This window comes from Agelaius tricolor, unplaced genomic scaffold (assembly GCF_023055355.1).
Source record: "Agelaius tricolor isolate 1412-34295 unplaced genomic scaffold, bAgeTri1.0.p SCAF_90, whole genome shotgun sequence".
NCBI lineage: Eukaryota > Metazoa > Chordata > Aves > Passeriformes > Icteridae > Agelaius > Agelaius tricolor.
This window is the reverse complement of record NW_027269350.1, coordinates 301,658-325,028: the sequence shown is the minus strand read 5'-3', so window position 1 is coordinate 325,028 and position 23,371 is coordinate 301,658. Positions and strand designations below refer to the sequence as shown.

The 23,371-nt window shown below is 51.2% G+C and overlaps 5 protein-coding genes and 2 long non-coding RNA genes across 18 annotated transcripts in view; 5 read left to right on the top strand and 2 right to left on the bottom strand.

Moving 5' to 3' along the window:
* The first annotated feature begins 240 nt into the window (after window positions 1-240).
* LOC139585811 (leucine-rich repeat and fibronectin type-III domain-containing protein 3-like) lies at window positions 241-697 on the top strand. Its single transcript, XM_071418774.1, has one exon. The coding sequence runs from the start codon at window positions 248-250 to the stop codon at window positions 695-697; it is 450 nt and encodes a 149-aa protein (XP_071274875.1). The 5' UTR covers window positions 241-247.
* Window positions 698-725: 28 nt separating this feature from the next.
* On the top strand, window positions 726-1,232 carry LOC139585802 (uncharacterized). Its single transcript, XR_011677320.1, has 2 exons — window positions 726-822; window positions 885-1,232. It is a non-coding gene; the product is annotated as an uncharacterized lncRNA (long non-coding RNA).
* A 429-nt stretch (window positions 1,233-1,661) lies between these two features.
* On the top strand, window positions 1,662-3,845 carry LOC139585810 (uncharacterized; the record flags this gene model as incomplete). The annotated part of the gene is made up of 3 exons (XM_071418773.1): window positions 1,662-2,061; window positions 2,111-2,229; window positions 3,098-3,845. Coding segments are annotated over 3 exons (801 nt in total), but the record flags the coding sequence as incomplete, so codon positions are not given.
* A 910-nt stretch (window positions 3,846-4,755) lies between these two features.
* Window positions 4,756-12,075, bottom strand: YIF1B (Yip1 interacting factor homolog B, membrane trafficking protein). 8 transcript variants are annotated; one of them, XM_071418756.1, is made up of 8 exons: window positions 11,433-11,623; window positions 11,117-11,358; window positions 10,319-10,423; window positions 9,416-9,494; window positions 8,477-8,534; window positions 7,692-7,847; window positions 6,766-6,859; window positions 4,756-5,104 (listed from the first exon to the last, which is right to left on the bottom strand). In XM_071418756.1, exons 1-8 carry the CDS (start codon window positions 11,449-11,451, stop codon window positions 4,949-4,951), a joined length of 909 nt encoding a protein of 302 aa, XP_071274857.1. In that variant the 5' UTR covers window positions 11,452-11,623; the 3' UTR covers window positions 4,756-4,948. The 8 variants fall into 8 exon arrangements, with proteins under 8 accessions (XP_071274857.1, XP_071274862.1, XP_071274855.1 ...); XM_071418754.1 differs by lacking the exon at window positions 4,756-5,104 and adding an exon at window positions 5,269-5,738 and having other exon boundaries at window positions 11,433-12,050; XM_071418758.1 differs by lacking the exon at window positions 4,756-5,104 and adding an exon at window positions 5,951-6,094 and having other exon boundaries at window positions 11,433-11,684.
* Window positions 12,076-12,639: 564 nt separating this feature from the next.
* On the top strand, window positions 12,640-15,661 carry EIF3K (eukaryotic translation initiation factor 3 subunit K). Of its 2 annotated transcripts, XM_071418764.1 has the most exons (8): window positions 12,640-12,793; window positions 12,999-13,097; window positions 13,181-13,301; window positions 13,782-13,856; window positions 13,958-14,024; window positions 14,577-14,654; window positions 14,978-15,103; window positions 15,535-15,661. In XM_071418764.1, exons 1-8 carry the CDS (start codon window positions 12,735-12,737, stop codon window positions 15,564-15,566), a joined length of 657 nt encoding a protein of 218 aa, XP_071274865.1. In that variant the 5' UTR covers window positions 12,640-12,734; the 3' UTR covers window positions 15,567-15,661. The 2 variants fall into 2 exon arrangements, with proteins under 2 accessions (XP_071274865.1, XP_071274866.1); XM_071418765.1 differs by lacking the exons at window positions 12,640-12,793; window positions 12,999-13,097; window positions 13,181-13,301 and adding an exon at window positions 13,354-13,467.
* Window positions 15,662-15,885: 224 nt separating this feature from the next.
* ACTN4 (actinin alpha 4) overlaps window positions 15,886-23,371 on the top strand; it is a 35,821-nt gene continuing 28,335 nt past the window's right edge. For all 4 annotated transcript variants that reach the window (XM_071418829.1, XM_071418826.1, XM_071418830.1 and 1 more), the window contains exon 1: window positions 15,886-16,141. In XM_071418829.1, coding sequence (XP_071274930.1) covers window positions 16,001-16,141 — 141 coding nt within the window. In that variant the 5' untranslated portion in view covers window positions 15,886-16,000. The remainder of the gene's footprint in view (window positions 16,142-23,371) is intronic.
* LOC139585792 (uncharacterized) lies at window positions 16,970-17,197 on the bottom strand. The gene is made up of 2 exons (XR_011677316.1): window positions 17,135-17,197; window positions 16,970-17,080 (listed from the first exon to the last, which is right to left on the bottom strand). It is a non-coding gene; the product is annotated as an uncharacterized lncRNA (long non-coding RNA).

Genomic DNA, 23,371 nt, shown 5'->3' with positions numbered 1-23,371 from the left:
TGGAAATTGGGAGAAAAAGGGATGGAAGAGGTGATGGAGAATTGGGAGGTAGGGATGAGAAAGGGTCTAAAAGTATGGAATCAATAGTCAAAAACTCACGCAATTTTCAACCCAACCCACCCAATTTTTGGGCTGGAATCTTGACCCTAAATCACCAAAATCACCAAAAAATGGGAAAAAAATTGGGAAAAAATGGCAAAACCGTGGTGAATTGGATGTGAACTCCCGTGTGCGCTCCCGTTGCAGGATGATCCCCGCGCCCAGCTCGTCGTTCTCGCTGTCGGACCTGGCGCCGGGCCGGCTCTACGAGCTGTGCGTGCTGGCCGTGTTCGCCGAGGCGCGCAGCTCCCTGCCGGCCTCGCGGCCCCTGGGCTGCTCGCGCTTCTCCACGCGCGCCCAGCCCCGGCCCTGCCGCTCGCCGCAGCCGCAGTTCCTGGGCGGCACCATGATCATCGTCATCGGCGGCATCATCGTGGCCTCGGTGCTCGTGTTCATCTTCATCCTCCTGATGCGGTACAAGATCCACAACAACCAGCCCAAGGCCAAGGGCAAGTCCCACGTGTGCTCCCAGACCAACGGCGGCGCCGTGGGCAGGTCCAGCTCCTCCAAGCTGGAGCAGCTGGAAGGTTCCGGAACGGCGGCCAAGGGCAGGGACTGGGAGGGGGAGAAAGGGGAAGGGCTGGAGGGGGCGTCGTGATGGGGGCGGTGGGGCTGGGGAGGGGCAAGAGCCAGGCCTGGAGGTGCAGAGCGGATCCAGAACCGATCCTGGAGATCCAGAAGTGATCCAGGAGTTCCAGAACCGATCCAGAACTGAGCCTGGAGGTGCAGAGCGGATCCAGAACCGATCCTGGAGATCCAGAAGTGATCCAGAACTGAGCCTGGAGGTGCAGAGCGGATCCAGAACTGAGCCTGGAGATCCAGAATTGATCCAGGAGTTCCAGAATTGATCCAGAACTGAGCCTGGAGGTGCAGAGTGGATCCAGAACCGATCCTGGAGATCCAGAATTGATCCAGGAGATCCAGAATTGATCCAGGAGTTCCAGAACTGATCCAGAACTGAGCCTGGAGGTGCAGAACGGATCCAGAACCGATCCTGGAGATCCAGAATTGATCCAGAACTGAGCCTGGAGGTGCAGAGCGGATCCAGAACCGATCCAGGAGATCCAGAACTGAGCCTGGAGATCCAGAAGTGATCCAGAACTGAGCCTGGAGGTGCAGAGCGGATCCAGAACCGATCCTGGAGATCCAGAACTGAGCCTGGAGATCCAGAACCGAGCCTGGAGAGCCAGAACTGAGCCTGGAGGTGCAGAGCAGATCCAGAACCCATCCTGGAGATCCAGAACCCATCCTGGAGATCCAGAACCCATCCAGGAGATCCAGAACCGATCCAGAACTGAGCCTGGAGGTGCAGAGCGGATCCAGAACCCACCCAGGAGATCCAGAACCGATCCAGAACTGAGCCTGGAGATCCAGAACTGAGCCTGGAGGTGCAGAGCGGAGCCTGGAGGTCCAGAACTTCTCCAGGACATCCAGAACTGATCCAGAACTGATCCTGGAGGTCCAGAATTGATCCTGGAGGTCCAGAACATCTCCAGGAGATCCAGAACTGAGCCTGGAGGTGCAGAACCAATCCAGGACCTCTCCAGGAGATCCAGAATTGATCCAGAAGATCCAGAATTGATCCTGGATGTCCAGAACTTCTCCAGAAGATCCAGAACCGATCCTGGAGGTCCAAAACATCTTCAGGAGATCCAGAATCGATCCAGGGCCTCTCCAGGAGATCCGACATTGATCCTGGAAGTCCAGAATTGTTCCCAGAGCTCCAGAACGGCTCCAAGGGCACCTCTGGGAGGGTTTGGGTTGATCCAGGAGATCCAGAACCGCTCCAAGCGTTCCAGAACAGCTCCAAGGGCACCTCTGGAGTCATTCCAGCCCCTCCAGAACCATCCAGAACCATCCAGAACCACTCACAGGACCCCCTCTGGATCCCCTGCAGAAGCTCCAGAACCGCTCTGAGGACACCTCTGCATCCACCCCAGGGCTTCTGGAATCATCCAGAACCTCCAGAACCGCTCCAAGGCCTCCAGAACCTCCAGAGCTTCTCCAGAACCATCCAGAACTTCTCCAGAACCTCCAGAACCATCCAGAACTTCTCCAGAACCTCCCGAGCTTCTCCAGAACCGCTCCAAGGACCCTTCTGGGTCCCCTCCGCAACCTCCAGAACCTCTCTGAGGACTCCTCTGGATCCCCTCCAGAACCTCCAGAACCACGCAAAGGCCTCCAGAACCTCTGGAACTCCTCCAGGACCCTCCAGAACCACTCCAAGGACTCTTCTGGATCCCTTCCGGAACCATCCAGAACCTCTGGATCCCCTCCAGAACCTCTGGAACTCCTCCAGGACCATCCGGAACCTCCAGAACCACTCCAAGGACACCTCTGGATCCCTTCTGGAACCTTCCAGAACCTCTGGATCCCCTCCAGGACCATCCAGAACCTCCAGGAGCTCCAGATCCCCTCCAGGAACTCCAGAACTGCTCCGAGAGCCCCTCTGGATCCCTTCCGGAACCTTCCAGAACCTCCAGAACCTCCGGATCCCTTCCGGAACCTTCCAGACCCATCCGGAAGCTCCGGCAGCAGCTGCAGCTCCAGGGGCTCCTCGGGGCTCCCGCTGCCATTTTAAGCTTCACCCTCGTCTATTTTTAAGCTCAGATGGTTTCAAAGATATTTTTTTAAAAATCCTTGTCCACGGACGCCCTTCGGGAATTTTCTTTGGGAATTTCGGATCCCCCCGAGCCTGCCAATCCCAGAGGGGATTTTTGGTTTATTTTATTTCGGTTTATTTCGTTTTATTTCATTTTATTTTATTTTATTTTATTTTATTTTATTTATTTTATTTTATTTTATTTTATTTTATTTTATTTTTATTTTATTTTGTTTTATTTTATTTTATTTTTATTTTATTTTACTTAATTTAATTTAATTTTGCTTTATTTTATTTTTTAAAGATTTAATTTAATTTAATTTAATTTTATTTTATTTTACTTAATTTAATTTTACTTTATTTTATTTTATTTTTAAAGATTTAAAGATTTAATTGAATTTTTTAAGATTTAATTTAACTTTATTTTATTTGTATTATTTATTTATTATTATTAACTTTATTTTATTTATTAACTTTATTTTATTTTATTATTTTATTCAACTTAATTTTATTTTTATTTATTTTACTTTATTTTATTTTATATTTTGTTTTACTTTATTTTATATTTTACTTTATTTTATATATTATTTTATAATAATATTAAATTTAATTTTATCTTATATTAATTTTCTTTTCCCAGAATTTCTGGAGGACTTTCTGGGTTATTTCTTGAATTGAATTTTCGAAACTTTTAATTTTTAAAGGTTTTATTTATTTATTTAATTATTTCTTTATTTGGGGGGGATTTTTTTTAACCTTTTTTTGGGGGAGATTTTTTTTGCTGGGGAATTTTTTAAATCTTTTTTTTTTTCTTTTTAATTTTGTTGGAATTTTGGGGGGATTTTTTTCAAGGTTTTTTGGGAGTTTTTTGGGACTTTTTGGGTTTTTGTTTTGTTTTCCCGGTGTTGGATCCGAGACTTTTTTTGGTAAAAAAAAAAAGAAAAAAAAAAAAAAAAAAAAGACAAAAGAACAACAGAAAAAAAGAAAAAAAAAAGGAAAAAAGAAAATCCCGGGAATTTTTTTTGTTTCTGAATCCAGCTGGGAACCCCCTCAGGATCCTGGGATTCCCCAAAAACCAAAAGCAGAAAAAGCTGGAATTCTTCATCGCTCCGAGGATTTGTTATAAAAATTCTTAATTTCGCAATTCCGAGTGGAGTTTTTGGGGAATTTGGGGGGTTTGGGGTGGGGAATTCCGAGAGAGCCTTAAAAAAATGGGGAAAATTGGGAATAAATGGGGGAAAATGGGGAATAAATGGGGGAAATTGGGTAAAATGGGGGCAAAATAGGGAAAAGTGGGGAAAAAATGGGGAAAATTGGGAAAAACAGAGGAAAAATCAGGAAATTGGGAAAAACCAGAGGAAAATGGGAGGAAAAGGGAGGGAATGGGCAATAAAGAGGAAAAATGGGATTTGAGGAATCCTGGGAATGCTGGGGGAGAGAATCCAGTGAATTTTGGGGTAAATTCCTCAAATTCCTCCCAAAATTCCCCCAGAAATCAACACAAAGACACCAAAACCTCAAATTCCGTTTATTGAAGTGACTGAAAATGGGAAATTTTTGGGAAATCTCTGGAATTCCGGGATTTTTTCAGGATTTGGGAATTCAGGGGGATCTCCCCAATATCCAAACCCCCAAAATTTGGGATCAAAACCCCAAAATTCCCTAAAAAAAAAACCCCAACACAAAACCACCAAAACTCCTTCAAAATTCTGTTTATTAAAGCAACAAAAAATATCAGGAATTTTTGGGGAGAAAACACTGAAATTCCAGGGTTTCTCCCCAGTATCCAAAGCCCCAAAATTTGGGATAAAAACCCCAAAATTCCCTAAAAATAAACCCCAACACAAAACCACCAAAACTCCTTCGAAATTCCATTTATTAAAGCGACAAAAAATGAGGGGAATTTTTGGGGGAAAACGCTGAAATTCCGGGATTTTTTCAGGATTTGGGAATGCCAGGGTTTCTCCCCAGTATCCAAACCCCCAAAACTTCCAAAATTTGGGATAAAAACCCCCAAATTCCTTAAAATAAACCCAACACAAAACCACCAGAACTCCTTCCAAATTCCGTTTATTGAAACCCGAAGAGCGCAGGGGGTTGGGGTTTTTTGGGGGGAAAACGCTGAAATTCCGGGATTTTTCCTGGCAATTCCCGGATTTCCCTGGCGATTCCCGGATTTTCCCTGGCGATTCCCGGATTTTCCCTGGCAATTCCCGGATTTTCCAGGCGATTCCCGGATTTCCAGGCTCACCTGAGCAGGTGGAAGGTGAGCCAGTACATGAAGAGCGGCTGCGCGGCGGCGATGGCCATGGTCAGGTACATGCGCAGCTGATTCTTGGCTCCGCGCACCAAAACCCCCTCGGCCGCCGCCTCCGACAGCAGCTTCAGCCGCAGAGTCCGGATCTGGGGAGAAATCCGGGAAATTTGGGAAAATTGGGATTTATGAACCAAAACAAAGGCAAAAAATCCCGTTAAAATTGCATTTAAAACACCCAAAATCGGCCCCAAAACCCCCTCGGCCGCCGCCTCCGACAGCAGCTTCAGCCGCAGAGTCCGGATCTGGGGAGAAATCACCCAAAGTTGGGAAAATTGGGATTTATGAACCAAAACAAAGGCAAAAAATCCCATTAAAATTGCATTTAAAACACCCAAAATCGGCCCCAAAACCCCCTCGGCCGCCGCCTCCGACAGCAGCTTCAGCCGCAGCGTCCGGATCTGGGGAGAAATCCGGGAAATTTGGGAAAAATTGGGATTTAGAACAAAAAAAGGGCGAAATTTTCCCCAAAAATCCCATTAAAATTGCATTTGAAACACCCAAAATCGGCCCCAAAACCTCCATGGTGGAGGGATCCAAGAGCAGCTTCAGCCTCAGTGACCGGATCTGGGGAGAAATCCGGGAAATTTGGGAAAATTGGGATTTATGAACCAAAACAAAGGCAAAAAATCCCGTTAAAATTGCATTTAAAACCCCCAAAATCAGCCCCAAAACCCCCTCGGCCGCCGCCTCCGACAGCAGCTTCAGCCGCAGCGTCCGGATCTGGGGAGAAATCCGGGAAATTTGGGAAAATTGGGATTTAGAACAAAAAAAGGGCAAAATTTTCCCCAAAAATCCCATTAAAATTGCATTAAAAACACCCAAAATCAGCCCCAAAACCCCCTCAGCCGCCACACCCAGAGCAGCTTCAGCTGCAGTGTCCAGATCTGGGGTGAAATCCGGGAAATTTGGGGAAAATTGGGATTTCAAAATTTGGGGAAAATTGGGATTTAGAACCAAAAAAAAGGCCAAAAAAAGGCCAAAAATCCCATTAAAATTGCATTTAAAACACCCAAAATCGGCCCCAAAACCTCCATGGTGGAGGGATCCAAGAGCAGCTTCAGCCGCAGAGTCCGGATCTGGGGAGAAATCCGGGAAATTTGGGGAAAATTGGGATTTAGAACAAAAAAAAAGCCAAGAAAAGGTCAAAAATCCCATTAAAATTGCATTAAAAACACCCAAAATCGGCCCCAAAACCCCCTCAGCCACCACACCCAGAGCAGCTTCAGCCGCAGCGTCCGGATCTGGGGCAAATTCACCAAAATTTGGGATTTAGAACCAAAAAAAAAGCAAAAAAACCACCAAGATTCCCCCCAAAAATCCCATTAAAATTGCATTAAAAACCCCCAAAATCAGCCCCAAAACCCCCTCGGCCGCCGCCTCCCAGAGCAGCTTCAGCCTCAGTGTCCGGATCTGGGGCGAAATCCGGGAAATTTGGGATTTAGAAGCAAAAAGAAGCCAAAATCCCCCCAAAAATGCCACTAAAATTGCATTTAAAACCCCCAAAATCGGCCCCAAAACCCCCATGGTGGAGGGATCCGAGAGCAGCTTCAGCTGCAGCGTCCGGATCTGGGGCGAAATCCGGGAAATTTGGGAAAAATTGGGATTTAGAACAAAAAAAACCCCAAAAAAAACCCCAAAAAACCCAAAAAACCCCCCAAAAAACCAAAAAAAAAAACACCCCAAAAAATCCCAAAAAGCCCCAAAAACCCCAAAAAGCCCCAAAAAGCGCCAAAAGCCCCAGACTCACCATGAAGACAAAAATGCTCAAACAGCACCAGGTCAAGGCCACGTAGTACCCAACCCTGCCCAGGAGCAGCCCGGCCACGAGCCCCACGATCATCCTGGAGAAATGGGGGGTGAACCCCAAAAATGGGGAGTTTAAACCCAAAAATGGGATTGTAACCCCAAAAATGGGGAGTTGAACCAAAAATGGGGAGTTTAACCCCAAAATTGGGGAGTTTAACCCCAAAATTTGAGATTTTAAGCCAAAATTGGGGACTTTAAGCCAAAATTGGGGGGATTTTAAACCAAAATTTGGGATTTTAACCCCAAAATTGGGGGATTTTAACCAAAAATTGAGGGGTTTAATCCCAAAAATGGGGAGTTTAACCACAAAATATGGGAGATTTTAACCCCAAAATTGGGGGGATTTTAAACCAAAATTGGGGGATTGTAACCCCAAAATTGGGGATTGTAAACCAAAAAATGGGGAGTTTAACCAAAAATTGAGGGGTTTAATCCCAAAAATTGGGGGATTTTAACCCAAAATTGGGGATTTTAACCCCAAAATGGGGATTGTAACCCCAAAATTGGGGATTTCAACCTAAAACTGGGGGATTTCACCCCGAAACTCTGAGTAAAAACCCCAAATTTTGGGGATTTTGTGGAATTTTTGGGGTGTTTTGAGCAGGATTTTGAGGGAATTTGTGGCGATTTTGGGGCATTTCAAGGTGATTTTTGGGGTAAAACCACCAAATTTGGGGATTTGGGGGATTATTTTGAATTTTGGGGGATTGGGAGAGGACTTTGGGGGGGAATTGGGGCGTTTTGAGCGGGATTTTGAGGGAATTTGTGGGAATTTTGGGGCAACTTGTGGCAATTTTGGGGCATTTCAAGGGGGTTTTTGGAATCTGTTGGGGATTTTTGGGGTAAAAAATGGGGATTTTGGCTCACCCCACGTATTTGTAGCCAGCAAAGGCCAGGAGGTCGATGGGGGTGAGGTCGGTGCTGACGGTGACCAAGTAAAGGCTCAGGAGAACGCTCAGCACCTCCAGCAGCAGCCAGGCCAGCGCCGAGCTCGCCACCAGCCCCAGGCTGTCCGGGGAAAATCTGGGGATTTAACACCAAAAAAATGAGGGGTTTGGGTGGGGAAACGTTGGGGAAAAATTGGGGAAAATTGGAAAAAAATTGGAAAAAAATGGGGGAAAAATCGGGTGAAAAACGGAGAAAAAACGGGGAAAAAATTGGATTTTTTGGCATTTTTTTTAGGGTTTTTGTTTCGGTTTTTGGGGATTTTTGGGGGGATTTTTGGGGTTTTTTGGCTCAGTACCGAGCTCGCCACCAGCCCCAGGCTGTCTGGAGAAAACCTGGAAATTTAACCCAAAAAATTGAGGGGTTTGGGTGGGAAAAAATTGGGGGAAAAATTGGGGGAAGAAATGGGAAAAATTGGGGGAAAAATGGGAAAAACTGGGGGAAAAATGTGGGAGAAATTGGGGAAAATTGGGGGGAAAATTGGGAGAAAATGGGAGGAAATTTGGGGGAAAAATTGGAGAAAAATTGGGGAAAATTGGGGAAAAATTCGGGGAAAATTGGGGGGAAAATGGGATTTTTGGGGAAAAAAGGGATTTTTAGGTAAAAAAAGGGATTTTTAGGTAAAAAAAAAGGGATTTTTAGGTAAAAAAAGGGATTTTTAGGTAAAAAAAAGGGATTTTTAGGTAAAAAAAAAGGGATTTTTGTACCTGTTTTGGGTGCCCAAAGCAAGGCCGGCGAGGAGGATGTAGGTGAGGAAGGCCATGGCTGTGAGCAAGAAAATTGGGAATTTTGGGGAGATTTTTGGGGAATTTGGGGGAATTTGGGGGATTTCAGGAGATTTGGAAGAAAATTCAGGAGAATTTGGGGGTTTTGGGTGGAGATTTTGAGGGATTTGGGGAGAATTTCAGGAATTCTGGAGGAAATTTTGGGGGATTTTTGAGAATTTTGGGAGGTTTTGGGCTCCTGAGAATTTTGGGGATCCCTGGGAGGGTTTGGGGGGCGCCAGGGTGGATTTGGGGGGTCCCACGATGGATTTTGGGGGTTTTTGGGGGGTCCCAGGGGGGTTTTTAGGGTCCTGAGTTGGATTTTGGGGTTTTTGGGGGACCTGGAGCGGGATTTTAGGGGTCCCAGGGGGAATTTGGGGGTTCCCAGGGGGGTTTTTGGGGTTCCTGATCTGGATTTTGGGGTCCCAGGGGGATCCTGATCTGGATTTTGGGGTTTTTGGGGGCCCTGATCTGGATTTTGGGGTTCCTGGGGGTTCCTGATCTGGATTTTGGGGTTCCCAGGGGGGTTTTTGGGGGTCCCGATCTGGATTTTGGGGTTCCTGGGGGTTCCTGATCTGGATTTTGGGGTTCCCAGGGAGGTCCTGAGCTGGATTTTGGGGTTTTTGGGGGTCCTGATCTGGATTTTGGGGTTCCCAGGGGTTCCCGATCTGGATTTTGGGGTCCCCGGGGGTTTTTGGGGTCCCTGATCTGTATTTTGGGGTTCCCATGGGGTCCTGATCTGGATTTTGGGGTTTTTGGGGGTCCCGATCTGTATTTTGGGGTTCCCAGGGGGGTTTTTGGAGGTCCTGATCTGGATTTTGGGGTTCCCAGGGGGTTCCCGATCTGTATTTTGGGGTCCCCGGGGGTTTTTGGGGTCCCTACCCGGGATGTAGAGGTCGGGGGCGTTGACATCGAAGCGCGGAGCCACCGGGGTGTCCTGCTGGTACCGCACCTGCCAGTCCTGGGGCCAGGGGTCAGCCAGCCCAAACACCCAAAAACGAGCCAAAATACCCCGAAAACGAGCCAAAATACCCCAAAAACGAGCCAAAATACCCCAAAAACCACCCCAAACACCCCAAAAACGAGCCAAAATACCCCAAAACCGAGCCAAAATACCCCAAAAACGAGCTAAAATACCCCAAAAACCACCCCAAACACCCCAAAAACCGAGCCCAAATACCCCAAAAACACCACCCAGGCCCACCCCAAATCCCAAAAACCACAAATATCCCAAAAAACGAGCCAAAATACCCCAAAACCCACCCCAAATACCCCCCCCAAAAAAATCCAAGCCCACCCCAAATCCCTAAAAAGCATCACCTCCTCCCAGTCTCTCCCAGTCCCCCCAGAAATCCCAGTACAGCCCAAAATTCCCTCCCAGTCCCTCCCAGTGCTCCCAAAGCCCCTCCCAGTAACCCCTGACCCCCTCCCAGTGCTCCCAATCCCTCCCAGTGTCCCCAAAGCCCCTCTCAGTCCCTCCCAGTCCCCCCAAAACCTCTCCCAGTGCCCCACAATCCCATCCCAGTCCCTCCCAGTCCCTCCCAGTGTCCCCAAAGCCCCTCCCAGTGCCCCCAATCCCCATCCCAGTCCCTCCCAGTCCCTCCCAGTGCCCCCAAAGCCCATCCCAGTAACCCCTGACCCCATCCCAGTCCCTCCCAGTCCCCCCAAAACCTCTCCCAGTAACCCCTGACCCCCTCCCAGTCCCTCCCAGTGCCCCCCAATCCCCGTCCCAGTCCCTCCCAGTCCCTCCCAGTCCCTCCCAGTCTCTCCCAGTGCTCCCAGTACCTGGTGGCCGAAGGGGAAGACGAGCAGCCGCAGTTTCCTGCCCACGTACACGGTGTCCACAGCAAAGTAATACTTGAGGCGGCTCACGGGCACCCAGCGGCCCAGCTGGGGGACAATTCCCACCCACACCACGTTTTAACATTGTCCCAGCTTTTTCCCATTTTTCTCCCCGTTTTTTTCTGATTTTTTTCCCTATTTTTCCCCATTTTTTCCCATTTTTTTCTGATTTTTTTCCTAATTTTTCCCCATTTTTTTACAATTTTTCCCTATCTTTTCGATATTTCCCCCCCACTTTTTTCCCAGTTTTTTCTGATTTTTCCCCAGTTTTTTCTGATTTCTCCCCAGTTTTTTTCTGATTTTTCCCCGTTTTTTCTCAGTTTTTCCCCATTTCCCTCATTTTTTCCTAGTTTTTCCCCCCAGGTTTTCCCATTATTTTCCCCAATTTTCCCCCGGTTTTTCTCCATTATTTTCCTCCAGTGTTTTCCCCATTTCCCCCAGGTTTTCCTCCCCATTTCCCCCTGGTTTTTCCACATTATTTTCCCCCATTTCCCCCCTTTTTTCCCCCATTATTTTTCCCCCATTTTCCCACTTTTTTTTCCCGTTTTTCCCCCATTTCCCCCGGCTTTTCCCGTTATTTGGCAGTCCCAGGATGAATCTGGGGTATCCCAATGGAAGTTTTGGCAGTCCCAGGAAATTTTGGGGGATTCCTCTCCCGTTTTTCCCCCTCATTTCCCCCCCAGTTTTCCCCCGTTATTTCCCATTTTTTTCCCCGTTATTTCCCGTTCTCCCCTCACTCACGTTCCCCTCCACATGCGAGGCCAGGCTGCTCCCGTAGGCCGCGGCCAGCGAGCTCACGGGCTCGGCCAGGAACGCCCCGGGCGGCCCGAACGGTGCCGAGGATGATGAAGATGACGAGGCCGACGAGGCCGAAGGCGGCGGCGGAGCCCCGAACCCGCGGCCCGGTGAAGCCCCGGTAGCGCTCGTGTCCTCGAATAGCGGCCGCGGATCGGCCAAGCGCGCGGGCCCGCGGCGTTTTGGGGCTAAAAAATAAGGGAAAAGTGAATTTCACGGGGTTTAAGGGGTTTAAAACCCGAATTTCCCTCACGGAACTCACGGGGAGCGGCGGGGTCCATGGCGGCGGCGGCGCTTCCGGGTTCGGCGTTACCGGGGGTCACGTGGGTGAAATGAGAGGTTGTGATTGGCAGGGAGGCCGGAAGTCGTGCCCGGAGTTAAGATGGCGGCGTTGCCAAGAGTTAAAAGATGGCGGCCGCGGCGTTCTTGTTGTTTCCATGGCAACGGGGCTACAGCGCGCTCGTGACGGCTCGGAGTGACCCCATAATGTCCCCAGGGGTGTCGCCAATGCTGCTGGGGCTGCGGGAGCGTCACAGGCTCCGGTAAGGTCAATAACGGCGGTACTTCCGTGTTCGGCACCGGGAATCACGTGGGGAAGTCGAGAGGTTGTGATTGGCTGAGAGGCCGGAAGTGGTTGGCAGGAAGAGGAGCTCGTGCCCGGAGTTAAGATGGCGGCCGTGCCACGCTGGGGTTGTCATGGTAACGGGGGCGCGCTGGGGCCTAGTGCCCGCCTGAAATGTACCCAGGGTGTCCCCAGGCCCGGGATGTCCCCAGGGTCACAATGTCACGGTCATGGCAGTGGCCCTGGTGGCGGGAATCGTGAGGGGAGAAAAGAGAGAAATGTGGGGAGAGAAGAGAGGGAAACGTGAGGGGAAAAGGGAGGGAAATGTGAGGGAGAAAAGGGGGGAAATGTCAGGGGGAAAGAGAAATGTGAGGGGAAGAGAGAAATGTGAGGGGAAATGAGGGAAACGTGAGGGGAGAAAAGGGCGGGAATTGTGAAGTGAAAAGAGAGAGAAATGTGAGGGGAAAAGGGAGGGAAGCGTGCGGGGGAAAGTGCAGCAACCCTGAGGGGAAAAGAGTTAAAAACGTGACTCTTTATAACCTAAAACTATATTTAACGCACCACTTAAGAGAATTAATACAACATTACTTCTTAACACAACACATAAAATATTCATTTTAATATTTGCGAAAAGCCAATCACAGAATACGCATTTTTCACACCCAGTGAAATCCCAGTATGATCAGCTGCAATCCCAGTTTGTCCCAGTTCCTCCCAGGACTGTCACTCCATTCCCGCCCCAGTTCCAGACGCCGCCCGTACTGGAGGGGGCGTGGCTAAAGCGGCGGGCGTGACCAGGATCAGCCCACGTGATCTCGCGCTGTGGGCGTGGCTAAAGCGGCGGGCGTGACCGGGATCCGCTCACGTGATCTCGCGGTGTGGGCGTGGCTAAAGCGCTGGGCGTGACCGGGATCCGTTCACGTGATCTCGCGGTGTGGGCGTGGCCAGGGAGCGTGGTAAAGCGGAAGTGGCTGTGACGCCACTTCCGGAAGAGCCGCGAACATGGCGCTGTTCGAGCAGATGCGGGCGAACGTGGGGAAACTGCTGCGGGGCATCGACAGGTACTGGGAGCACTGGGAAGGACTGGGAGAGGATTGGGGGGCCCTGAGGGGATCCCAGGTGTGTAAAGGGGGTCCCAGGTGTGTAAAGGGGGTCCCAGGTGTGTAAAGGGAGGTCCCCGGTGTGTAATGGGGGGGGTCCCAGGTGTGTCGCAGGTGTGTCGCACGTGTGTCACACGTGTGTCACACGTGTGTCAAACCTGCACAGGTACAACCCTGAGAACCTGGCCACGCTGGAGCGCTACGTGGAGACGCAGGCCAAGGAGAACGCCTACGACCTGGAGGCCAACCTGGCCGTGCTGAAGCTGTGAGAGCTCCTGGGGGAGGAATTTTGGGGGGCTCAGGGGGGAGTTTGGGGGTCCTGGAACTCATCTGGGCTCACCTGTGCAGGTACCAGTTCAACCCAGCCTTCTTCCAGACCGGGGTGACGGCGCAGATCCTGCTCAAGGCGCTCACCAACCTGCCCCACACCGACTTCACCCTCTGCAAGTGCATGATCGACCAGGCCCACGTATCCTGGACACCCCAAAATTGGGGGACCCCAAATCTGGGACACCCCAAATGCAGGGGAAACCCCCCAGGAAACCCCCAAATCCAGAGGAATCCCCAAATCCAGGGGGAAACCCCAAATCCAGAGGGACTTCACCCTCTGCAAGTGCATGATTGACCAGGCCCACGTATCCTGGACACCCCAAAATGGGGGGACCCCAAATCTGGGACACCCCAAATCCAGAGGAAACCCCCAGGAAACCCCCAAATCCACGGGGAACCCCAAATTCCATAAGGACCCCCCCAACCCTCCCCAGGGACCCCCCTTGTTCCTGCTGACACCTCCCAGTCCCACCCCAGAGAGACCAAATCTGGCTTTTCTCTCCTCAAAATCCCCCCCAAATTCAAATGTTGGGGACCTGGGGGAGGGAGATTTTTGGGGTTCAGCCCCAAACCTCCCCATTTCTGTCCCAAATTTTCCCTTGACCTCCCCAAAACTCAGCAAGAGGAGCGGCCCATCCGGCAGATCCTGTACCTGGGGGAGCTGCTGGAGACCTGCCACTTCCAGTCCTTCTGGGTGAGCCCCCCAAAAACTGGGGTCCCCAAAACCCTGGGGGGGTGGTCCTGGAGACAAAGGGGGAGCCCTGAATGCGGGGGTGACCCCCAAAATTCCGACAGCAAGCGCTGGACGAGAACATGGAGCTGCTGGAGGGGATCACCGGCTTCGAGGACTCCGTCAGGAAATGTGAGGGGGTCCTGGGGGGTTTGGGGGGTCCTGGAAGGTTTTGGGGGGGCTTGGAGGGAATCTTGAGGGGCTTTAGGGAGGTTTTGGGGGTCCTGGGGGAGTTTGGAGGGAATCTTGAGGGGCTTTGAGGAGGTTTTGGGGGGCTTGGAGGGAATCCTGAGGGGCTTTGAGGAGGTTTTGGGGGTCCTGGGGGAGTTTGGAGGGAAACTTGAGGGGCTTTGGGGAGGTTTTGGGGGTCCTGGGGGGTTTGGGGGGGGCTGGAAGGGTTTGGAGGGAATCTTGAGGGGCTTTGGGGAGGTTTTGGGGGTCCTGGAGGGAATCTTGAGGGGCTTTGGGGAGGTTTTGGGGGTCCTGGGTTATCTCTAGGAGTTTCTGGAGGAACCTGGGGGTGATTCAGGTGGGATTTGAGGGTCCCTGAGGAGGTTTTGGGGGTCCTGGCGGGGTTTAAAGGGAATCTTGAGGGGCTTTGGGGAGGTTTTGGGGATCTGGGGGTGTGTTGGGGGATTCTGGACAGTTCTGGGGGGCTCAGTGGCACCGTGGGGGTCCCCACAGTCATTTGCCACGTGGTGGGGATCACGTACCAGCACATCGACCGCTGGCTGCTCGCCGAGATGCTGGGCGACCTCTCAGGTGAGGGGCTGGGGGTCCTGAGTGGGTTTGGGGGGTCCCAGGTAGAAATTGGGTTCTGGAAGGAGCTTTGGGAGGGTCCTGAGGGGGTTTGGGGAGCCCTGGGTGGGGTTTTGGGGGTTTGGGGGGTTTAGGGGGTCCCAGGTAGAAGTTGGGGTCCTGAGGGGGTTTGGGGGGTCCTGCCTGGGGTTTTGGGTGTCCTGTGATGGGATTTGGGGGGTCCTGAGGAGGTGCAACAGGGTCTGGAAGGGTCTGGGGGATCATGGGGGGGTTTGGGTGTCTCTGGGGGGTGTCCAAGCCCCCCCAGACCCCGCTGTGCCCCCCAGAGTCGCAGCTGAGGGTGTGGATGAGCAAATACGGGTGGACGGAGCCGGAGCCGGGGCGGATCCTGATCTCCAACCAGGAGGAGAACATCAAACCCAAGAACATCGTGGAGAAGATCGACTTCGACAGTGGGTTGGGGGTCCTGGGGGGGGGTTTGGGACATCCTGGTGGGAGTTTGGGGATGTTTTGGGGGGTTCTCAGGGGGTTTTGGGGGGTCTTGTGAGGATACAGGGAGATCCCATGGAGATTTTGGGGTCCTGGAGGAGGTTTGGGGGATCTGAAGAGGGTTTGGGACAATACAAGAGGGTCCCAGGGGTGTCCTGAGGAGTTTTGGGTGGGTTTGGGGGTCTGGGGAGGGATACAGGAGAGGCCTGGGGGTGTCTGAGGAGTTTTGGATGGGTTTGGGGGGTCTGGGAGGGGATACAGGAGGTTCTGGGGGTGTCTGAGGAGTTTTGGATGGGTTTTGGGGGTCTGGGAAGGGATACTGGGGGTGTCTGGGGGAGATTGGAAGCACAGGGGTGTCCTGGGCCCCCCTCCATCTCACCTCTTTTCCTCCCAGGTGTGTCCAGCATCATGGCGTCCTCTCTCTGAGCCCCCCAGAAGCGAGCCCTCAACACCGATCCCCCAATTCCAACCCCCCACCCCCGCTCCTGCCCAGTTTAACCAGTAAAGAGGCTCCAAATCGGGACTGGGCTCATTCTTGGGGGGCGTCAAAATGGAGGGGGGGGATTCTGAGGGGCAATGGGCGTGGCTTCTTGTGGGCGGGGTTTGGCCGCTGTGGGCGGGGTTTAACGCGGTTGTGGGCGCGGTCTCTGCTCCGTGAGGGCGGTGGGTGTGGTGGTGGGCGTGGCCACAGAGGCGCCTGAGGGCGGTGGGCGTGGCTCCGCCCAGCCCGTGCGCGCGCGGCGCGGTGGGCGCGGCCTGGGCGGCGGCGCGTGCGCAGTCAGGGCGCGGGTGGGGGGGGACCGATTCGGGTCCGTGTCGCTGGCGCGTCCTCCGCCTGTCGCGACATCAGGGCGGCGATAATGGTGGATTACCACAGCGCGGGGCAACCCCACCCGTACGGCGGGAACGGGCCCGGCCCCAATGGCGACTACATGGCCCAAGAGGACGATTGGGATCGGGATCTACTCCTGGACCCCGCCTGGGAGAAACAGCAGCGCAAGGTGGGGGGGGCTGGGGGGGGGTCACTGAGGGGGGATTGTGAGTGGCTGAGGGGTCCCTGAGGGGGTTGCACAGCCTGAGGGCTCTGGAGGGCTTGAGGGGTCTCTGAGGGGTCCCAGAGCGCGGGGCAGGGGGAGCTGGGGGGTCCATGAGGAATCCTGGGGTGTCTGAGGGGATCCGTGAGGGATCTTGGGGTGTCTGAGGGGATCCGTGAGGGATCTTGGGGTGTCTGAGAGGTCCCTGAGGGGATCCATGAGGGATTTCGGGGTGTCTGAGGGGTCCCTGAGGGGATCTGTGAGGGGTCTTGGGGTTCCTGAGGGGATCCGTGCGGGATCCTGGGGTGTCTGAGGGGTTCCTGAGGGGATCCGTGCGGGATCCTGGGATTTCTGAGGGGATTCGAGTCTGAGGGGCTCCTTTGAGGGGTTCCTGAGCGCTCCCAGCCCGGGGCAGGGACACCTGAGGGCTGCCAGGACCTTTTGGGGGCATCTCTGAGGGGTCCCTGAGGAGTCTGTGGGTGCTCAGGGTGTCCCCGGAAGGTCCGAGCCGGGTCTGGGGGTGAATCGGGACTTTTGGGGGTCAGAGGGGGAGAGACCCCCGTAACTGGGTGTGGGGGGGGGACACTTTGGGGACCCCCAGGGTGGTTTTTGGGAGGGGGCACCACACCTGAGGGCTGAGGGCTGAATCTTGGGGTGCTGTGTTTGAGGGGGGTTCCACACCTGAGAGGTGAGAGCTGAACTTTGGGGTGCCCCAAGGCTGATTTGGGGTGCGGGTACCACACCTGAGGGTTGAAGGGTGAATTTTGGGGACCTCCGGGGCTGTGTTTAAAGGGGGGTACCACACCTGAGAGATGAGGGCTGAACTTTGGGGTGCTGGTTTTGGAACAACACCTGAGGACTGAGGGCTGAATTTTGGGGTGCTGTGTTTAAAGGGGGGTTCCACACCTGAGGATTGAGAGCTGAATTTTGGGGTGCTGTGTTTAAAGGGGGGTACCACACCTGAGGATTGAGGGCTGAACTTTGGGAACCCCGAGGGATTTCCTCTGGTTTTAGGGGGGTCCGGAGGGTCTCTCCCCCCAATTCCGGCTGGAGAAGCTTCCGGAGGGCGGCGGGCAGGGATAAAGGGCACTGGGGAAAGGGGGATCCGCTGGGATCCGCCGGGATCCACCGGGATCCGCCGGGATCCGCCGCCTTCCCGGGGCATCGGGAGCACCGGGGGGGGGTCCCTTCCATCGCCCCCTCCCCAGAAATCCCCCGGGACCCTCGGGCGTGGGAACCGCCGGGACTGGGAGGGGCTGGCCCGGAATTCCGAGCGGGCGCCGGAGGGTTCCGGGTTAATCATTGGAGACGGGCGGGACTCGGCCAGAGGAGTCCGGGCTGGGGGAGAGTTCCTGGCTCGGGGGAGAATTCCCGCAGTTTGGGGAGAATTCCCGCAGGTTGGGGAGAATTCCCTCAGTTTGGGGAGAATTCCCTCAGTTTGGGGTGAATTCCCGCAGTTTGAGGAGAATTCCCGCAGTTTGGGGAGAATTCCCGCAGTTTGGGGAGAATTCCCACAGGTTGGGGAGAATTCCCGCAATTTGGGGAGAATTCCCGCAGTTTGGGGAGAATTCCCGTGTTTGAGGTTCCATTCCCACACTTTGGGGTGAATTCCTGTGTTTGGGGTGAATTCCCTCAGTTTGAGGTTCCATTCCCGCAGTTTGGGGTGAATTCCTGCAATTTGGGGTGAATTCCCATGTTTGAGGTTCCATTCCTGCATTTTGGGGTGAATTCCCATGTTTGAGGTTCCATTCCTGCATTTTGGGGTGAATTCCCATGTTTGAGGTTCCATTCCTGCATTTTGGGGTGAATTCCCATGTTTGAGGTTCCATTTCCTCAGTTTGGGGTGAATTCCCTCAGTTTGAGGTTCCATTCCCGCACTTTGGGGTGAATTCCCGCAGTTCTGGGTTCCATCCCCTGAGTTCTGCCTTGAGTTCCGTGTTCCCTCCCTGTGTTTGGGTTGAATTGCCCCAGGTTCCATTAATTTACCAATCCTGTGTTGGCTTCCGCGCGTTCTGTGTTCGATTCCCTGAGTTTCGGTTGAGTTCCCTGAGTTTTGCTGTGAATTCCCTGGGTTTCGGTTGAATTCCCTGGGTTTTGCTGTGAATTCCCTGGGTTTTGCTGTGAATTCCCTGGGTTTCGGTTGAATTCCCTGAGTTTTGCTGTGAATTCCCTGGGTTTTGCTGTGAATTCCCTGGGTTTTGCTGTGAATTCCCTGGGTTTTGCTGTGAATTCCCTGAGTTTTGCTGTGAATTCCCTGAGTTTTGCTGTGAATTCCCTGGGTTTTGCTGTGAATTCCCTGGGTTTCGGTTGAATTCCCTGAGTTTTGCTGTGAATTCCCTGAGTTTTGCTGTGAATTCCCTGAGTTTTGCTGTGAATTCCCTGGGTTTTGCTGTGAATTCCCTGAGTTTTGCTGTGAATTCCCTGAGTTTTGCTGTGAATTCCCCGGGTTTCAGTTGAGTTCCCTGAGTTTTGCTGTGAATTCCCTGGGTTTCGGTTGAATTCCCTGAGTTTTGCTGTGAATTCCCCGGGTTTCGGTTGAGTTCCCTCCGTTCCGCGCTCCCTTCCCCGCCGTGCTGCTCAGCTCCTGCATTCTGGGGTGAATCCCCTCACTTTTGGGACATTTTTGGGGATCCCTGTCCCGGGGCTGGGACGCTGCCGTGGTTCCCTGCGATTCCCAGGTTTTCCCCAATAAAAATCCGGGCTAAGTTCGATTATTTTTGGCACAGGAAGCGCGGCGTGAGCTTCCTCCTCCTCCTCCTCCTCCTCTTCCTCCTGCACTTCCTGCCATTCCCGGCGCTTCCCGCTCCCGTCCCACGTTTCCCACCCCTTTCCTGGCGCTTCTCCCCCGCCCAGAATGGGAATTTTCCCCTGGATCCGTCGGGATTCGGGGCCGGGATGCCGGAGGATGGATGAGATCCGAGCCGGGGCTTAATGAGCTGTTAATTAATGAGCGCAGTTCGGGATGGCCCGCGCTCCTCCTCCTCCCGTGTTTTGGGGATCATTTGGGTAGAATTTGGGGATTTTTGGGGATGGTTTGGGGATAATTTGGGGATTTTTGGGGATCTGCGTCCCCTCCCGAGGCTGCCCCGCGTTCGGAACCCCGAGTATCGCGGAGCCCCAGGGCGGGGATGGGAAGGGATTCGCCTCCGGAATTCTCTGGAATCCCAACAATGCGGCCGGAGCGGCGGGAGAGCGGCGGCACCCGGGCCCTCTCAGCGTCTGTCCGTGTCCGTCTGTCCGTCTGTCCGTCCCTTCCTCCCCAGACCCACCAAAAACACCCGGGAATTTCAGCTGCTTTTCCTCCGGGAATTCTGCCCTGACCGGGTGGTTTTCCTCCCATAAACCCCTTCAAATTTCTGCCCTATACAGGTGTTTTTCACCCATAAAACCCCAGGAATTTTTGCCCTAACCAGGTGTTTTTCACCCATAAAACACAGGAATTTTTTGCCCCAAACAGGTGTTTTTCCTCCCAGGAATTTTGCCCTGACCGGGTGGTTTTCCTCCCATAAAACCCCAGGAATTTTTGCCCTAAACAGGTGATTTTCCTCCCATAAACCCCCTCAAATTTTTGCCCTGACTGGGTGTTTTTCCTCCTATAAAACCCCTCAAATTTCTGCCCTATACAGGTGTTTTTCCTCCAGGAATTTTGCCCCAAACAGGCGTTTTTCCTCCCATAAAACCCCTGAAATTTTTGCCCTAACCAGGTGTTTTTCACCCATAAAAAACGCAGGAATTTTTTGCCCCAAACAGCTGTTTTTCCTCCCAGGAATTTTGCCCTAACCAGGTGTTTTTCCTCCCATAAAACCCCAGGAATTTTTGCCCTGACCAGGTGTTTTTCACCCATAAAACGCAGGAATTTTTTGCCCTAAACAGGTGTTTTTCCTCCCAGGAATTTTGCCCTGACCAGGTGTTTTTCCTCCAAGAATTTTTGCCCCAACCAGGTGTTTTTCCTCCTATAAAACCCAGGAATTTCTGCCCTATACAGGTGTTTTTCCTCCAGGAATTTTGCCCCAAACAGGTGTTTTTCTTTCCATAAAAACACAGGAATTTGTGCCCCAAACAGGTGTTTTTCCTCCCATAAAACCCCATTATTTTCACCCCACACAGGTGTTTTTCCCCCATTATTTCTGCCCTAACCAGGTGGTTTTCCCCCATTATTTCTGCCCTATCCAGGTGTTTTTCTCTCTATAAACCCCATTATTTTTACCCCATCCCAGGTGCCCTTTGGGGACCCCAGCCCCTCACTGGGGTCTCTCCTCCCTCTGCTCCTCCCTTTGGGGTTATTTCTCTCTTTTTTCCCCATTTTTGGGCCATTTCCAGCTCCTTTCCCCCAGCAATCTCAGCCCATCCCGGCTGCAGCCAGAACTCCCAGAATAAAGCACGGGAAGCTTTTCCTGGCCTGGAAAATCCCCCCAAAAATTCAATTTTGGGCTGAATTTCGGGGGAGGCGCGGCCGCTCATCCCGCCTGGAATGCGGGCACGCCCTGACCCACCTGCGGCCCGAAATACCCAAAAAAAAACCCCCAAAAAAACCCCCAAAAATACCCCCAAAAAAACCCCAAAAAACCCCCAAAAAAAACCCCCAAAAAACCCCTAAAAAACCCCAAAAAAACCCTAAAAAACCCCAAAAAAACCCCCCAAAACCCCCCAAAAAAACCTCCAAAAAACCCCAAAAAAACCCAAAATAACCCCCCCCAAAATACCCCGAAAAAAACCCCCAAAAAACCCCAAAAAAACCTCCAAAAAACCCCAAAAAAACCCAAAATAACCCCCCCCAAAATACCCCGAAAAAAACCCCCAAAAAACCCCAAAAAACCCCCCAAAAACCCCCCAAAAAACAAAACAAAAAAACCCCAAAAAAACCCAAAAAAAACCCCCAAAAAAACCCCAAAAAACCCCAAAAAAACCCCCCAAAAAACCCCAAAAAAATCCCCAAAAAACTCCAAAAAAAACCCCCCAAAACCCCCAAAAAACCCCAAAAAACTCCAAAAAAAAACCCCAAAAACCCCCAAAAAACCCCAAAAAACCCCAAAAAAACCCCCCAAAAAACTCCAAAAAAACCCCAAAAAAACCCCAAAAAGCCCCAAATCCAGGCGAGGGGGGGGAGCCGCGCATCCTGCCCGGAATTGGCCGCGTTATTCCCAAAAAATCCCGGCCAGAGCCCAATAAGGGCAAGGAATGAGGAGAATTCCACACTCCGGCCTCCCCCGGGAGCGGCTGATGCAGAGGAAGCAACAAAAGCATCCGAAAAACAACAGGAAAAACATCCAAAAAACAACAGGAAAAACATCCAAAAAACAACAGAAAAAACATCAGAGAAAGCACAAAAAAACCAGCAAAAAACCAGCAAAAACATCCATAAAAACAACAGCAAAAAATCCAAAAAAACCACCAAAAAAACAGTAAAAAACAACAACAAAAACATCAGAAAAAGCACAAAAAAACCAGCAAAAAACCAGCAAAAAAACAGCAAAAAACCAGTAAAAAACCAGCAAAAACATCCATAAAAACAACAGCAAAAACATAAAAAAACCCATCAAAAAACCAGCAAAAACATCCATAAAAACAACAACAAAAGCATCCAAAAAACAACAGCAAAAACATCCGAAAAAGCACAAAAAACCAGCAAAAAACCAGCAAAAACATCCAAAAACACAATAGCAAAAACATCTGAAAAGCCCACAAAAAATCAGCAAAAACATCCATAAAAACAACAGCAAAATCATCCGAAAAACCAGCAAAAAACAACAGCAAAAACATCCATAAAAACAACAGAAAACCATCCAAAAACCCAACAGAAAACGTCCAAAAAAAGCACAAAAACCCAGCAAAAACATCCATAAAAACAACAGAAAACATCCAAAAAAGCCCCAAAACCATCCCAGGGTAAGGGGAGAGCCCGGGATGTGCTGGGGGTGGGACAAAACACCCCCAAAATCCTCATTTCTGCTCATTTCTGCTCATTTTTCCTGATTTTCCCTGATTTTTAGTGCCTTTTCCCTGAGATTTTGCTCACTTTCCCCACATTTTCCCCATTTTTCCTGTTTTCAGTCATTTCCCACCATTATTTTTCCCAATTTTTGGTCCCATTTCCTGATTTTTTGGGTGACTTCCTGACCTTTTTTTTGCCATTTTCCCAAATTTTCTGCTCATTTCCCCGATTTTTCCTCCCTTTCCCTCAATTTTTGGTATTTTTTCCCCATGTTTAAATACCTTTCCCCATTTTTCCCCATTTTTCTCATTTCTGGGTGACTTTTCCTCGTTTTTTCACCACCCCCCCTGGGGTTTTTTGCCCTTTTTTCCCCAATTTCTGCCCCCTTGTTGTGGTTTTTGGGTCATTTCCCCCATTTTTCCTCCTGTTCCCCTCTGGTTAATGACGTTAATTATGCAAATGCTGGTAATTAACGGCGCTAATGAACGCCTGGCTGAGTTTTTTATTCCCTCTGGAATTTCCTTTCAGCTCTGCCCATTTGGACATTGGGAATTTGGGAATTTGGGGGCGAATTCCTTCCTGCCCTGACGGGGCCTCATTCACGACCCCAATTTGGGGATTTTTGGGGGATTTTTGGGGATTTTGGGGGGATTTTTGGGGATTTTTTGGGGATTTTTGGGGATTTTTGGGGATTTTTGGGGATTTTGGGACCCCAAAACCCCGAGATTGACCCCAAAACCCACCCGGGGGGGGGGGGGGGGGGGCTCATTCCCCACTGGAATTCTCGGGGTCCCCACAGGGGGAAAACCCCAAAAATGACCCAAAAATGACCAAAAAATGACCCAAAAAGGACCCAAAAATGACCTAAAAATGACCCAAAAAGGACCCAAAAATGACCTAAAAATGACCTAAAAATGACCAAAAAATGACCCAAAAAGGACCCAAAAATGACCTAAAAATGACCCAAAAAGGACCCAAAAATGACCCAAAAATGACCCAAAAAGGACCTAAAAATGACCCAAAAAGGACTTAAAAATGACCTAAAAATGACCCAAAAACGACCCAAAAATGACCCAAAAATGACCCAAAAATGACCTAAAAATGACCCAAAAAGGACCCAAAAATGACCTAAAAATGACCCAAAAAGGACCCAAAAATGACCTAAAAATGACCCAAAAAGGACCCAAAAAGGACCTAAAAATGACCCCAAAAGGACCCAAAAAGGACCCAAAAATGACCCAAAAATGACCTGAAAATGACCCAAA